This window comes from Arachis hypogaea, chromosome 3 (assembly GCF_003086295.3).
Source record: "Arachis hypogaea cultivar Tifrunner chromosome 3, arahy.Tifrunner.gnm2.J5K5, whole genome shotgun sequence".
Classification (NCBI taxonomy): Eukaryota; Viridiplantae; Streptophyta; class Magnoliopsida; order Fabales; family Fabaceae; genus Arachis; species Arachis hypogaea.
This window is the reverse complement of record NC_092038.1, coordinates 131,978,034-131,995,577: the sequence shown is the minus strand read 5'-3', so window position 1 is coordinate 131,995,577 and position 17,544 is coordinate 131,978,034. Positions and strand designations below refer to the sequence as shown.

General features: G+C 30.4%; 1 protein-coding gene and 1 long non-coding RNA gene across 2 annotated transcripts; one reads left to right on the top strand and one right to left on the bottom strand.

Moving 5' to 3' along the window:
* Window positions 1-2,330: 2,330 nt before the first annotated feature.
* Window positions 2,331-3,141, top strand: LOC140183890 (uncharacterized). Its single transcript, XR_011880385.1, has 2 exons — window positions 2,331-2,649; window positions 2,840-3,141. It is a non-coding gene; the product is annotated as an uncharacterized lncRNA (long non-coding RNA).
* A 2,578-nt stretch (window positions 3,142-5,719) lies between these two features.
* Window positions 5,720-9,632, bottom strand: LOC112791719 (1-deoxy-D-xylulose-5-phosphate synthase 2, chloroplastic). Its single transcript, XM_029297225.2, has 10 exons — window positions 9,245-9,632; window positions 8,814-8,990; window positions 8,390-8,554; window positions 8,118-8,268; window positions 7,763-8,034; window positions 7,401-7,674; window positions 6,997-7,304; window positions 6,598-6,879; window positions 6,228-6,512; window positions 5,720-6,128 (listed from the first exon to the last, which is right to left on the bottom strand). The coding sequence occupies exons 1-10, from the start codon at window positions 9,338-9,340 to the stop codon at window positions 5,982-5,984; spliced, it is 2,157 nt and encodes a 718-aa protein (XP_029153058.1). The 5' UTR covers window positions 9,341-9,632; the 3' UTR covers window positions 5,720-5,981.
* Window positions 9,633-17,544: the final 7,912 nt, after the last annotated feature.

Here is a 17,544-nt window from a genome sequence, read left to right as displayed (position 1 = left end):
GGATTTTGATAAGATCATATGCATTTGGTTGATGATATTTTATGTACTATTTTTAATTTCGAAGATATTTTAAGATTTGTATCAGACTATAATTATATTTTAGGATGTTTATTTATTATTTTACTCTAAAGCGGTTTTTTCGGTTGAACCATTGGTTGAACCGGTTAGACCAGTAAACCAGTGAACCAGTGACTAGAGCGGTTTGATAACCGGTCCGATTTTCTGAACCTTGCTCATAACTGAATCAATGTCTAACTAATAAAGGACTAACACAACATTCACGTACCTGCAGTCATATATTCTGGAAATTCTGGAACATGCATGGCTTCCAGGTCTAAAACTCACATGAAGGATGGCTCCTCAAACGGAATTTCGTTCCCGAGTGCATTTGCCACTTCCGTGACATCTGGGGCCATGGGTGCGTCACCTTCATCTTCATCTCCATTTGGAGCAACAAATTCATAGTTGCTTTCGAACTCTTCCTCACTGTCACTATTATAATCTTCCCGTAGAATATTCCGGTCTGCCTCAGATTGTTCGAACTCAACATACATCTCGATCCACGAGATCTGGGACCGATTTTCAATATACATTGAAAACATCTCCTGCATGCTCGCTTCGTCCGTCACATATTTGGTTTGATACTGGACAAATCCACCAAACACCGGTATGGGATATCTGTATAGCATACACGATACCTTTCTTGCCCTCTCAGCATCAATCTTTTCACATATTACACCTTTCAACTCTTCAAATGAGATAACAAAAGGAATAACAACATCTAGTGGATTTTCACAAATAAATTTAACTCCTTCAGTCGTTTGTAACAAGATCTGACCAAAGTAGTATACTTTTAGTAATACTCTATCACTCATTTTTTCTCACTCAACACAAAAAAAGCATTACATTAATCTTTAACTACAAGATTTTCAAATCTCAAAACTGTAAAAAATGGATAGAAGAAAGAAGAAGCGGCAGTTCAGAAACGAAGAAGACGCCACAAAGCACCACCAATTCACCTCACACTTTTATATCACCATTTTTGCAGAAATCGGACCCTTCGACTAGGTTAAACATGCATTGCAACAAAAAAATGGATGACACCAACTCGGACCGTCCGAGATCCTCCAAAGCTTTCACAACACGGAGGGTCCGAGTTCAATGTTACCAACTAATGCCCTCAGCTATGAACTCGGACCCAACGATATGTTGGCAAAATGATTCATTGTGAATTCGTAGGGTCCAATTTCAATAACACTAAATTTTGCTCCTCACCACACAAATCGGACCCTGCGATTTGTTATTCAAAATATTGATTACAAAGAAAACGCACGGTCCGTGTTCCTGCTGCTCAAACTGACAACAAACTGTCCCACATATATGTCTGTTTCCCCCCTAAACCATATCAAAGTTAAGCTCACTCATGCCCCCCATTTCGAAAAAAATGACCCTCTTATCTCGTTTACCATTAAAAAAAATTTTGAAAATAATAAAAAATATTAATAATATCAATAATCCAAATTTTTGGCATGCAATTAATACATAAAAAAGTTGGTAAAAGAGATTAAAATAGATATGTTTGATCAATTAGTACTCAAAAAGATTAATGAGATAGTGGGAAGAGAATTAAAACGGTTATCTCTCACGTTATCTCCCACTATCCACGTGAGAGATAACCGTTTCAATTCTCTCCCCACTATCCTATCAATCTTTCTTAATAATTGACAAATGATTATTTTTATTTTTCAAATTTAAATCAATTCAATTGGATTATAATTTAATTTAAAATTTTTTAAAATGGATATACTTGTAACCGTCCATTATTAAAAGTATGCTAAAAATATGTGCTCATTATTAACTGTGCATTATTAATAGTATGTTGAAAACGTGTGCTTATTATTAACTGCGCATTATTAACAGTGTGCTGGAAATATATTTGTAACTATCCATTATTAATAGTGAGCAGCACATTTATTTTCTTTCATATTCGCTCACTCCTTTTGTTTCTTTGTATGGGAGAACATATAAATTCTATTCATTGTATGCGAGTACATAAACATTTGAAATATAATTTAGGGTTAAATATTGTTCTCGTTCCTAAAGTTTAGGGTGAAAATCAAAATTATCTCCCAACCTTTTTTGTTATTAAAATCATCATCAACATTATAAAACGTTATAAAATAATTATTTTTTACTTTAATTTTAATTTTTTTTACTAAATTATCCTTAATAATTAATAAAAATAATATTAAAAACAAAAAATAATCCCCCAAACCCAACCACCTCCCCTCCCCCGCGTGTATCTCTTCACTTTCTTTCCTCTCCAATCCGTCCTCCATTCCCCTCACTTTCTTCCCTGCTCTGAACAAGTATCACCGGTCCACCATCACCGCTTGCTTCTTCTTTTTCTTCTTCAGTTATGGCTCCAATGCAAACTAGAGTTCCCAATTTCTCTTCAATCTTGAACAATAATGGTGGATTCAACGCTGTTCATTATCCACAACAGCAAGAACATTGAAATGATGCTTCTTCAACTTCTTCTTCTTTAATTTTTATTCAATCTTAAACAATAATGTTGGATTCAGCGCGGTCATCATTCACAACAGCAAGCACATTGGGATTATTGGACCAATAATGGAATTGCTAGTAGTAACAACTCCTGCTCCCTTCTTTCTTTTTTTTAGTTGATTTCTTGAATTTCAATTTGTTCTTAAATTTTTTATTTTTTCTAATTTTCTTTCTTCTTTATCATTTTTCTCTGATTCGCTTCTTCTTTGTTTCTGTTGTTGTTGTTGATTTTGGGCAAAACTAAAGTTAGACTTGTGATATTTTTTGGCAGTAGAAAAAGAAAGGGGCAAGGCAGTGCTATGATGGAGGTGGAAGGAGTGTTGAGGGTGGAGAATAAATGGCAGAAGTAGAAAATGAAAGGAAAAGATACTGCAATTTTGAGTTCTTGTTTCCATTTTATTCTGTTGTTCTCTTTCTCTCTTCTTCTTTCTTTTTTTTTTTGTTTTTGAAGAACATATGAGTTCTTCTTTTTAAAATTTTTTAATTTATGTTGTTGCTAATTTTGGATCTGAAATTATGATTGATGATTGCTGAATTGTTTAATTTACAATTTTTGTTGATTTGTTTTGTGATTGTTGCTGTTGATGTTACTGGATTGTTGGTGGTTATGGTGTAGCGATGGTGATGGTGATGATAATACATAGGGTAATGCAGGGTCGTGACGAAGGTGGAGAGATTTTTTAATTTTTGTTTAAGGGTAAAATTGTCCGAAAAATTTTATTTATTGATAAAAGGACGATTTTATAACGCTTTGTAACGTTGTGAATGATTTTAATAACAAAAAAAGGTCGGAGACGATTTTGATTTTCACCCGAGACATTGGGACAAAAACAGTACTTAACCTATAATTTAAGTAAAAAGAATTTCATATTATATACCAATAGAGTAGTAACATGTATTAACCGGATTATTAAATAAATTATGTGTATTTAAATTATATTTTAAATTTTTAAATAGTTGGTATTTAGAAGAGAGGTAACCATGTTAATAGTGGATAGTTTAATGGTTTTTAAATACACGTGTTAATTCCTATAAATTAAAATGGACTAAAATTGATTAAATATATCTATTTTAATTTCTTTTACTAACCTTTTTATGTACTATATGTCAAAAGTTTAGATTATTGATATTATTAATATTTTTTATTATTTTTAAATTTAAAAAAAATACTGATGGTTATCAGTGGCTAAGAGAAGGGGGTTGAATCTTAGCCCTCTTTCCGTTTTTTATATCATAACTGGTCAAGAGACATTTTCTTTTTGTCTCGTAACTGGTTAGGAGATATTTTTTAATTTTGTCTCCCACGAACAAAAACAGTAAAGGAGTACAAAAACAGTAAAGGAGTAGAAGAGAAAGAGAGAATTACACCCAAAAGTATCCTGGAAAGAGAGAATTACACCCAAAAGTATCCTGGTTCAGCTACTCAGTACAATGCAGCCTACATCCAGTCTTCATCACAACTGTGACGGAATTTCACTATAATCAAACTGATTACAGACACCAATTCTTCCCTAGGAACTACCCATTCCTATTCGGGACAAGTCCAGAATCTATCTCTAAAACTGAACTTGACTTGGTCACCTACCAAGCTTTCAACTGCTAAGTGCTAATCCAACTTGCAATGGGATCCTCTCAGGATCATGATAACAAAACAGAAATACATATAAAGAATTTCTGAGATAATAATGACTTTTTTTTAACTCTTTGTCTTTTTTCACTCACAACATCACATTTTGCCTTTTACCAATGAAACACAGACAGACTCAATGAGCTATGAGAACCCGAACGTGTGCTTTCACTCCTTGTCTCAAGCCTTTGCTGTTCACCCTTATTATAAAAGGGGAAGCCTTCAAGGTTGAAACTCTTGAACCGAACTAAACTTCTTCTTCTTCAAGGAAAAACCAGTTTAGCCAGAGAGAGAAGAGAGAAAATCGAATGTAAAACCCAACATGCAATTACCTCGGTGTTATCCCTTCTCACCAATCTTCATCAATCCGAGCCTAAGAATGATTCATAGCCCTTGATGAGTCATTGATGCTTGACAGCTCCTCTTGCTCTAATCTTCTGCCTCTTCCTCCACGTAGCTACAGTAGCTACCTCCTGTGGTGGTTGATCAAAAGTGGAGACGAGCCATGCTTCCAAGGAATCTTCTTCCTCTGGCCAAAACAGATCTTCCACCATTTTTAGGTATGGTGATCTTGAGACTACCTCACCACATCTTACCACATGTGGTAAAGATCTCAGCCACACCATACTTTAGATCTTCTTTTTGCAATGGCCATTATCACCTTAGCCGCTTGCTTCTTCATAGCCTCTTTGCTTCTATCTCTGATGGCTTGCATCTTCAAGCTTCTTCCTAACAGATATGGCCGAAACAATAAGAGAGAAGAGAGGGAGGAGTGACAAGCTTTTACTGAAAATAAAGAAGGAAATTAAAATGAGTTAATTATCCACTTTCCTTCCCCCATGTCTTGTAACGTATAAAACAATTAATACCATCAAATCAATTTTCAAATTTTCTCTTTCCAATTACCAAGACATTAAACACAATTAAATAAATTTAAAATCCATTCCTTTGTGGGAGGTAGGTGTTATAACATTTTGTATCAAAAGCTGAATTTCTTCAACATATTGGGCTTGATGAATTTTCAGCCCAAACACAATCTGCACAGTAAACTTATTAATCAACAAATGTGAATTAAGATTTAATTTAATAATTTTGCAATTTATTATTTTTAATAATATTTATTCATCATCAACATAATTTTAGAATTTTTCAAACTCATCAAATACATATATCTCGTTTATAAACGAGATAAACACGTGTCGTATACACCTCTCTTATCTCGTTTATCTCGTTTAAGACGAGATATATATGTACATTTATTTTATTAATTTATCTGTCAAACTGATATTTCCTTCAATCATTTATGTGTACAGTACAATGGTTGAATTAACAACTTAATAATCTCATGTATATATCAAGTCGTCTTATAGATGAATGATATTTATACTTTGACCCATTAAATTGATTTTTTGCTTTAAACAAACACTAGTTCAGGGGTAGAGCTGTGTTCAATTTCCGAAAAAGATTAAAATTAAAAAAAAAAATTGGCAAATGCAGGTCTTTTACTTGTTGGGCAAACATAAGGAACGAAGAAAGATTGTTATTTAATTAATAGAGTGAAGCCTACTTTTGCATACAGTAACATAATTATTAATTAACACATAAACTAATTAAAAAAAAACAATGCCCGATAGAGGCTTTTCAGTGTTCAAAGTGCAGCTATTTACAACTTAATTAATCTCAACCACACTGACAACTGAAATCTTCAAAGAATAACTAAGGTTTGTGGTTCTGGTCGCAGGTCAAGATTCTTATTCAATTCCATGTTGCGTACTGTTTTATATTTTTATACCAAGAGAAGAGCATCCTTTGACTTTCCCATTAGAGACAAGACTGTGCCGGCTATATGCTTTGATGAAATTCCTGCTTGTTCAATCTGATCCTGAGGTGATCCATGATCAATGTACCTATCAGGTAGCGTCATTGCTCTCCACTGCAACAAAATAATAACGTTACAACTTAATTAGTGTCACATTTCACTAAATAATAATGAATATAGAGAAAATGAGTTGTTGATAGATTAAAGCTATACCTTTAGAGGTCCATCAAGGATGCCAGATAAGCTCAAGTAATGTGCAACATGAGATCCAAAACCTCCAATGGAACCCTCTTCAGCAGTGATGAGTATTTCATGCTCTTTAGCTAGTTCCTTAATGAGATCAGTATCCAAAGGCTTGCAGAACCTAGCATCAGCAACTGTCACATAGACTCCAAGTGTTTTGAGCAGTTCTGCAGCTTGCATGCACTGCTGGACTATAGAACCATATCCCAAGATTGCAACTCTGCTACCTTCTGTCAGAACTCTACCCTTTCCAATCTACATAAAGTACATCACCAAAACTTCAATTTAAGTTGGCTTAACCAAATACAATACAACATTATGTTTGGAAAGTAATGCTAACCTCAAGTGCAGTTCCTTTGTTATTGAGAGGCAAAACGGCTCCAATTCCATTCCCCCTTGGGAACCTAAAGCAGCTTGGTCTGTCATCTATGGCTGCAGCGGTTGCAACCATGTGCATCAGTTCAGCCTCATCTGATGGAGCCATGACCACCATGTTAGGCAAGCAAGCCATGTAGGTGATGTCAAATGCTCCACAATGAGTAGGTCCATCAGCACCAACTAAACCAGCTCTATCCATAGCGAATCGGACCGGTAACTTCTGAAGATCTACATCATGAACCACCTACAAACCCAATTTGGACCACAGTTGTTAGATTGTTTTGTGAATCATGACATTAACTACTTAGCTACCTCTATAGTGGACATAAACCAATTTGGCCTAATGTTATTTGTTCCTTACCTGATCGTATCCACGCTGAAGGAAAGAAGAATAGATAGCACAAAATGGCTTGAGGCCCTCTGTGGCTAGCCCTGCAGCAAATGTAACAGCATGTTGTTCGGCGATCCCAACGTCGAAGCATCGGTCTGGAAACTTTTTCTGGAAGTAGTTTAGGCCGGTTCCACCACCCATGGCAGCGTGAATGGCTACAATCTTGTTGTCTACTTCAGCTTCTTTTATCAAGGATTCAGCAAAGTACTGAGTATATGATAGTGTAGATGCTTTTGTCTTGAACTGGTGGCCTGTTTTCGGATCAAACTTGACAACACCTGAAAGGGTGATTAGAGAACTATTAGCAACTTGGAGAATTAGAAAATTGCTAATCATAATTTTGTTGGGATAATAAATAGACTCTCTAGTCTCACCATGCATCTTATCAGCTGCGGCTTCAGCAGGAGGGTATCCTTTCCCTTTCTCTGTCACTATGTGAATCAAAACTGGACCCGGAGCCGGCATGGCTTTGACTTTTTCAAAAATTGTAACCATGTCTTCAATATTATGACCATCCACAGGGCCAATGTAGTACAAGCCAAGCTCCTCAAAAAAGGTTGATCCGGAAGCACTGATCATGCCTCTTGCATACTCATCTACTTTTGCTGCAACTTCATGGGTTTGTCTTCCAATCTGCTTTGTGATGCTCTTCAGCAATGAAAAAATCAGGGTCAGAAATCCATACATAGTGAGATTTGACAAAGAAAAAACAATTCTAGAATATAGAGAGGCTTACTTTTGCAGCCTCTCTGAGCTTGCGAAATTCTGCGCTTGCTTGAATTTTGCTCAAGGCACTGCTGAGGGCTCCAACTGGAGTTGCAGGGCCATCCATTGTGGCAGTTGGTAAAGAAACTTGCTTGTTGTCATTAAGAATAACTATAAGGTTAGCATCAAGAAACCCAGCATTGTTCATGGCCTCATAAGCTTGCCCTGCAGTCATTGCTCCATCTCCAATAACTGAAATCACACTGTTGTTCTTTCCCAACAGATCCCTTCCAACCGCCATGCCTACACGAAGACCAACATAAACAACTTAAGATTTCCATTCATATTCTGTCACCAACCATCTCTGTAGGATTGAAGAATCTTACCAAGACCAGCAGATATACTTGTGGAACTGTGTCCTGCCCCAAAAGCATCATGAGCGCTCTCATCTCTTTTAGGAAAGCCTGCAAGCCCTGAAGTCTTCCTAATGGTATGCATCCTGGACCTTCTGCCTGTGAGAATCTTGTGTGGGTATGCCTGCAAAAAATTCGGATGCTTCTTTTTAGACCCTCTCTAAACATTCCATAGTAAATAATGTTGACAAAAAAAAATGTTACAACATTTAATTATTCAGAATTGAAATTGGAACAATTTGTACCTGGTGGCCAACATCCCATATGATCTTGTCTTCAGGAGTGCTGAAAACATGATGCAGAGCCACTGATAAGTCCACAACCCCCAAGCTTGAGCTGAGATGGCCGCCGGTCTTCGATACACTGTACACAATGTCTGCCCTTAGCTCTGCTGCAAGTTGTTCAAGATCCTGACATATGCAAGAGCCTTAATTAATACACAAGGAGGCAAAAATCGGAGCAAAATTGAAAGAGAAAGTCTAGAAGGCCAACACTTTTATCAAAATCTGGGCAGCAGTTAGCCAGTAAAAGAAAAAATGAGTAATTCTCCACCATTAGATGAAATCTCACACAATTAAAAACACTGTTGATGGCTACAAATCACAAAGTCTGTTGCCCCCTAGCATTCCTTAAATTGAAATTTGTTATGCCATGGATTAAGTTTGTTACCTGTTTGGAGAGATTCTTAGTGTGAATTGGATGATTGATTGTATCCAAAAGTGGTGTTGGTGGTTTCTCATCTGAGTAATTGATCTTCCATACACCATCTTTCTCTTTTCTTATGATAGACCTTTCCTTATCACCTGAGCTGCTACTTGCTGTTGCTGATGAAGCTCTCACACACAACTGAGAATCACAATCATAATCACAATCAAAATCACACCATCACTCAATGAAACGATCATGTTCTTTCATTCTAACAAATTAAAAAAAGCTAGAAGAATATATTATATACACAACAAAAGATGGAAGAAATGAGAAAAACCATGATATCATTACATCAATTTATGGTGCCTCTTATTAAATGGTTAACATTGTACATGTCTGTCCATAAAAGTAAAGAGATGTGTATGTGATTGAAAGAAAGCAAGCAAGCTAACCTGTTTTGTGCAACCATGGTTTGTAGTTGGAGTTGAAGATGTGCGGCATGGCAGCAAAGAATGGGTTGGCTTAACAAAAGTGCCACAGAAGGCCATGGTTTCGAGTTTCAAGCAAGTCAATGAAGGGCTCAGTGATTATGAAATGAATGAATGAATGAGAGAAAGACGGTGAAGAATCAAGAATGTATGAAAGAAAGATACCAGAGCTTAGCTATATATACGTGTTTTGGCTGCTTCTTAATTCTTACATATGAACTAACGGGTGGAACTACATTTATATATTGAGAAAACAAGGAATAAATAAATAATATAAATTCATAAATATAGCTCAAGAATTTTCCATTCATTTTCCTCTGTCCTTCGGTCAAGCCGTTTCGTATTCTTTGTTATTTGCATCGGAACATGTGTTTCTAAAATATATTTTAAGAATATTGTTACAAATTATTGACAATATTTTTTTTATATTTTCAACATGTTAAATACATTAAAAATTAAAAAAAATATATTATTAGATTGTTAAAATATATACTCAAGAGTCAAGACTCAAGACACAAACTAAGATAACTAAATATTATTATTATTAATAATTTTTTTAAGCGTTGCACGCAACAAAATGTTGATTAAGTCGTACGATCTATTAATGGGTTTGAATAGTAGTATTAACATTAATGGGGCTTGATTACATTCTCAGTGATAAAAACAAATGCATATTGGAGAGCAAGTATAGTATAGATGGTAAATATTAAATTTATATTTTATTTAAAAAAACGAATGGATTTTCTTTGTTCTTTTTGAAAATTTTGTAATATCCCATTTATAAATAGTTATGCAAGTATTCGTTGAACTTACAAGCAAAATATAATATTGAGATTGACTAACTCATGTCGATCTTATCTAAATTATTTTTCAACCAAAACATAAAACGCCAGGTTAATTTAAAAAACCAAACTATATATTAATTTAGAGTATTCATTATAATAACAATTCTAAAAAGAATGTTATGATAGTTATATATAAATTTCATGGGCACACGGACTCGATCACCCAGGTGAAGGAATTTGAATCTTTAAAAAGATTTCATCCAAAGATAATTATTACTTGAGATAGATATCTTTTTATATATGCAACCTGTTTTATTCTGGAATAACTCTTTAATTAGTAGGTATTTATAGTTTAAAATTGAGAGAATATAAGTGGTAATTACACGGTGTTTGATCATTAGTCATTTGTTTCTGAGAATTTTTTAATTTAAAACACAAAATTAACTATCAAATTAATTATTAGTTGAGTATATTTATATATAATCATATTATGTGTACACAAAAATATAATTACTTATAAATGAGTTCCATAAACAAAATATATATTAAACTATAAAATATATATTAAAAATATATAAAATAATAATATAAACTAAATATAAATATATAATAATTAATTTTTACTTACTAATATTAGTTTAAATATTTTTAATTCTAGAATTGATATTTGAGTTATTGGTTTTAATTATACACATTATATAGTTTTTTTTTCACAATGTATGTATATAAAAGTTACATAATGCATATGTGACGGTGGACAGCAGACAAGTGGTGCATAATAAAAAAAATTTTAAAAAATTATATATAAAATAATTAAAAAATTTAAATATTTATAATTTTATTGTAAACATAATACATAATAAAATGTAACGATATCGTTTGATTTATATAGGTGTTCAGCTAGTAAGTGTTGTATATTTCTCGTTAATTGTTGATCCAGCATTAAAAGAATAATAACCAATCGAAAAGTTTTCGCAAAAAACTAAGAATAAATCTTTTAGAAAAAACGAGGCTGATAAGGCATTTGTTCTCCAATAAAATGGTTCCCCTCAGTCATAAACATTAATATTTTCCAGTCAAAGCTTTAGCATCAGTGTACACTTTGACAAGTAGTATTATTTATTATTTAATTTAATATTTATATATTCAATATACTGATTATTTGATTTGATTTCTTTTCATTTTATATAGGATTAAGATGTCTAACTACACATGTTAAAGTTAATTATTAAAAAAATATTTATAAAAAATGTAAACTTTAAGGTTTTAATATATTTATTATATATTAAAATAAAAAATTAAAAAATTTATTAATAATATATATATATATATATATATATATGAACTAAATTGTTTTAGGTATAACGGTTCCATCCACAGACAAACATTTTTTCTTTTTTAAATTTGAGTGCATATAAATTTTCAAAATATTACGCTTACATTAAGAATTAATTATGTATATATAAAATACATATCAAAATATAAGATATATATTAAAAATATATGAAATAACGTATAAATAATACAAATATAATATATACTAATTATTAATTTTGTGATTAATTTTTAATATATACATATATAATATTTCTATAAATTTTTTTTCTGTAATTAGGTAGAAGAGCATTACATTAGTATTACTAAATACATTTGAATTATAAAAAAAATAAATAACAATGTTTCGCATATAGTGATATTAAGTACTGAACTAAGGTAATTTAATTTAGAATACTATAATGTTTTAGAGCAAGTATAAGAAGTTAATGGAGTATCTGTACAATGTGTATAATGGGAGTTTAGGATGTTCGATTTAGTAGAATATCAAATATTTATTATTTTTGATACCTGGATGGTTATTCTGGATAATATGGATGTATTATGTTTAAGAAATTAGTAGTATTTTATTTTAGATATTTATTTTTTAATTCATATTAAACCAAATAAATAATTTATTATACACATTGTACAAATATTCTACTGTCCATTAACTCCCTAACGGGATTCTTTTAGAATAACAAACGATATTTTTCGTGACGATGAGATAACTCTAAAGTCGCGGAATATTTTGTTTGATATATCTTATTGGGAATCATAGAAAGCACTACATCGAGGTCAATTGATTTTATATTATTTTATTAGATTTAACTATCTTATATTTAAAGATATTTATTAATAACATAACAATAATTTTTTAAATTTTTTTATGTATATTTATGTTAAAAATATAAAAATATATATTTTAAATTTTTTAATAAGTACTTTTTTATAATATTTTTAAAATATATTCTTAAAAGACATACATGTTAGTAAAACCTATTTTATTATTATGGATACCAGCCATCTTTTATTTCTTTTGTTCTCTGTGTATTGAAATACTAGGTAGATGGAAACTGGTAGATGAACGTGCTTTTATTATAACTTTATAAGGCGTTCACCGATCAATAATATAATGCTTACTTGATTCAAAAGATTACATGTAGCCACATTAAAAGGGTGTTATGAGAAGTTTTTGGGCACTATATAATAATAATAATAATAAATTTTAGTGATGATATATGATGAATAATATTTTTTTAAAAGTTCTGTTATTTACTATTTTGCACTTGTATATATACTTATATAGTCAAATAATTAGCGTGTTTCAAACTCATGAAGAAATACTAAAATTAGAATATTATTGGGCGCAAGTCAACGTTAGCACTCAGCATGAAGCCATGCACTATTAAGGTGCTCACATTGCAACTCCCCAAATAAAAAACAAAAATCGCCCAACTTATTTTATGCTTTTTTTTTCTATCAAAAATTAAATTTTAAATTTTTTGAACATAAATTTTTAATGTTATATTATAAAATTATTTATTTTAAAAATTTAAATAAAAAATAATATAAATAATTATATCTCTAACACATAAAAATATAAAATTATTATAAGACTTTTCTTTTTTTTAATTATTATTGACTAGAAAGAAATATTAGGAAAAGAAAAAGAAACAAGTTTCCCTATAAATTTTTTTTCCTTAGTTGCTATGAGACAGTGATGTTTGACTTTGGCTTTGGATGATATCAACAGCTCATGCACTCGGTCGTGAATGGATTACTGCACATAAAATAAAATAATGTAACTACATTTCTTATTTGTGCGGAAACATATAGATAAATAAAATTTGACAAGTATGATAGACTAAGTCTTGATACATTCGTGCATGGGCGTTCCAAATTGTCAGCTTATTGAATAATCATTAGTTAATTACATTTCAAAACAAATTAAACGTACCATTAGTGGTTTATCGTAAAAAAAAAATAAAAAGATAGATAACATGTTCTTTTTCAGAAGTAACATGAAGATCAGAGAATCCTTCAAGATCCCCTCTGTTTTGTAGCTTATGTGTTCATAATTATTAATTATTATTAATATATACAAAAGTTTGACTAATATGTGTCTTTGATTATTAATAATAAAAACATTTAATTTTTTATATTAATAAATACATAACAATGTATAAAAAATTTAAATTTTGTAAAATTTTATAAAAAAATTAATTTCTATAATAACATACAGGATAAAAAAAAAAACAGAAAAGCTCTGCATACAGGTCATTAGGACTTGTATGATTTACAAGTTAATTAACGAATAAACCTTAAAAACGTGATGCAAGGTCTACGTTCTTCTCCTTCTTCCCCTTTCTCTTCTTCTTCTTCTTTTTTTTTTCGTTTCTTGCCTTCTCTTTCTCCTTCTTCTTCTTTTTGCTGCACGTTCTTCTTCCTCTTCCTCCTCTTCTTCTTCTTCTTTTCTTTCGTTTCTTGCTTTCTCTTTCTCGTTCTTCTTCTTCTTGCACGTTCTTCTTCCTCTTCCTCTTCTTCTTCTTTTCTTTCGTTTCTTACCTTCTCTTTCTCCTTCTTCTTCTTCTTCTTCTTCTTGCTGCACGTTCTTCTTCCTCTTTCTGTTCTTCTTCTTCATTTACATGCTTTTCTCTCTGTTTTCTTTTTTCGTTATTTTCGATTTCTATTTTTTTATATCAAGCTATGAAATCGTTTTTGAAGAAGAAGAAGCAGCAGAAGATGAGGAGAAGAAAGAGAAAGAGTTCTGAAATATGCATAACATGTACTTCAACGAATTTTGGGTGTATTTCTTAAATCTTTTGGGTGTATTTTTGTAATCATTTGGGTGTATTTCTATAATCGTTTGTGTGAATTCCTGTAACCGTTTGGGTGTATTTCTGTAATCCTTTGGATGTATTTCTGTAATCGTTGGGGTGTATTTTCTGTAATCGTTTGGGTATATTTCTGAAGTTTCATTATCTTCAAATTTGGCAAGAAAATTGTTTTCATGGAAGAAGAAGAAGAAGAGTCGTTCATAATGTATAGTGAGTAGCGTGCTTTGGAAACAGGAAGTTGTTGAATAACGTGCGTTTTATTTACTCTTGAATGTGAAAGTGTGTAATGCGTTAATTAAATGTAATGCGTGTGTTTTATTGAACTTGTAAACCAAAAAATACTTGTATGTATATCAGGCCTCTAAAAAAATTACAAATGAAAAAGGGAGTCCTTCGTTAGAGATCACTAACGTACATATTTAGTTTAGGGTGTTTGTTATGGAGTCATCGTGTCTACAAATTTAGTGTCTAATTATCTAAAATAAATAAATAATATTTAATTTAAAATTATAAAATTAATAAATTCTAAATATTTAAATTTGTTATAAAAAATAAATTCAACAAAAAATTAATATTAAATAATAGGCAAGAGAAAATTGGGCTTAGTTTCAGTAAGCAGTCCACGTGAAATCCTTGCTCTTGATGCATGACCAATTAAGTGCTACTTAACTTGTTTGTTGAAGTACTTTATTTAAAAAAATTATATTTGTGTATTAAAATTAATAATTAATATATTTGTGTATAAATATATATTTTAGTTTATTTTTAATATAAATTTTTATTTTAATATATATTTTAATTTAGAATAACCATCCGAGTACAAGGGACATTTTTGAGTTCACCAAGAATCGAACTCTTGACCTTTCGGATCTAGCGTTTTAATACCATGTCATGATACCACTCATCCCAAAAGCTTTAGCTGATAAAAAAATGTAACACTAATAATTATATCTCTAATACTCCATAAACCTCCATTATACACATTGTATAAATATTTCATTGGCTCCTCGTACTTTCCCTTAATATATACATGGTAATATAATCTATACAACGTTGGATTACGATACAGGAGATGGATTATTAGGACCAACATTGTCCTTTACTGTAGATAGATAAGCTTGTTTACTTAGTTAAAAATTTAGGAAAGATTCCATAATTAAAAGTTTCTTTAAAAGTATGTTAATAAATTTGTTTAATAATTAATAACAAAAATTATTTTATTAGCAATTGTCAACTTTTCTTTTATTGAAAAGGTAAGTTTAAATTCTGAACGATTAAATTACTAAAATTACTCTCGATTATTTTAAAATTTTGACAAAAATATCCTTTATTTTATTAATAATATTTTTTTAGATATTTAAAAAGTAATAAAAAATCCAACATCGAATATATATATTCTCAAAAAGTGTTTTAAAAATTAAATTTTGATGTGGATTTCGAGAGTATGATTAAAAAATAACATAGTTTTATCCTTAAGTAAAATTTGGTTATTTGAAGTTAAGTAGAGTTTTTTTGTAATTTTGTTTATTCGATTTTTTGTATGTAATTTTTTAAAATATTCATCTAAAAATATTTTTATAAAATATTATATTAAAATAAGTGATTTGTCAAATATAAAAATTATTTATTATTTATAAAAAGTACTATTTTTTGTTATTTGAAAAAGTCGTATTTTATAATATTTTAGAAATATTTGATCATTTTTAAAAGTGAGAATTATTTTTGTCAAAATTTTTTAAAATGTCGAATACAATTTTAATAGTTTATCCTTCCTGAAATTTAAAATAACAAACACTTGGATTCTTTTAAGAGATTTTTAAAATCCAAGTTTCTAATTAATATTATAGATATAGTATATATAAGCATTTTTTATGATAACATTTTTTTGTCAGATATATAATTATTTAAACACTGTTATATAATATTTTACATTTTTGAAATAAACGATTTTATGATATATTATTATCATTCAATCTTTATTATAAAAAAATAATTTTAAAATTAAATAGATAAAAAAAATGCATACAAAAAATTATACTCCGACGAATCTAAAAAGAAGCTAAGTATAGTTTGATAACACTCTTATACATATAAAATCTCGATAACCTGGAAAATTAAGTAAAAAGAGAAAAAAAAATAGATAGATAAATATACTAACTAATAAGAATGAGATGACATAATGCATGCATGAGAGGGGAAGTTCCCAGTTTGTCTCCTACAAGAAGCATCAACAAGCCGGCGCTATGCTCAGATTCTATAAAAAAGTGTCTCTCTCTCTTTTCTTTTCTTTTTTTTTTGTCTTTTTCTAAAGCTTAACAAACATAGCTCCAACCTTTTTATAATAATTTGATTGATTCCTTCCAAAACTAATTAATCTGTTGTCCTTCTTCAGACTTTGTGCTGTTCTTATTATTAACAACACCAGGATATACTTTAATTTGTTCATTTTATTAGTTACATCTTTTGCTTACAAAGTATGCTATTGTTAATTATTACTACTATATATATAATCAACCGTACTTGTCTTGTTCTTGGTATAAAAAGAGAATGAGAATACTAAATAATGTGAATAATAGATATATTAGATGTTCAATTCAATAGGTATGCAGATAAGTATGCAGATGATTATATTCATTATTTTTAATTGGATGGTTATTTTTTTTTATTCGATTTATTCATGCACAGCTAACAATGGTTGGATGTTCAATTCATTAGGTGTGCGGATAGTTATCCTAATATTAATGTTTAGAAGGTAATTGGAGCGAAGTGTTTTTTTTTTTAATTTTATTGGGTCAATTATAAAATTCATTGTTTACATTGTTTATAAAAGTCAATGTGTACCTAACAAAATCGTAAATTAAATAATCCAAATGTAAAAGAAGCTGGAGTCCTCTTTTAAAACAAACAAACTAATAAGGAATTAATTATGGGGATGATTCAAAAGTGATTTATAGTTGTGTCTGAATTTTCTTATGTCCCGTTCCAGTATTATTGTGGATGAACAAATTTCCACTTAAATGATGAGTTAGACCTATATTCATAGTCGCATACTAATCAATAAGAACAACTTTTTTTTTTTGGCTCAAGCAACACATTATGTATTTAAAATAATAATGTCAACAATAATCAACTAACCACTTAACTACTATATTATTGTCGTCATCTAAGATGAATTAATTAAAAACAGCATTTTTGTTTGAAACTACAATGATCAATTTCATATTAGTCAAAAAAGAAAACATTTTTTGGATGCACATGTACGCATTCTTCGATCTATAATATATATTGACAAGGAAATAATCAACCCAAAACACAAATCAATTAT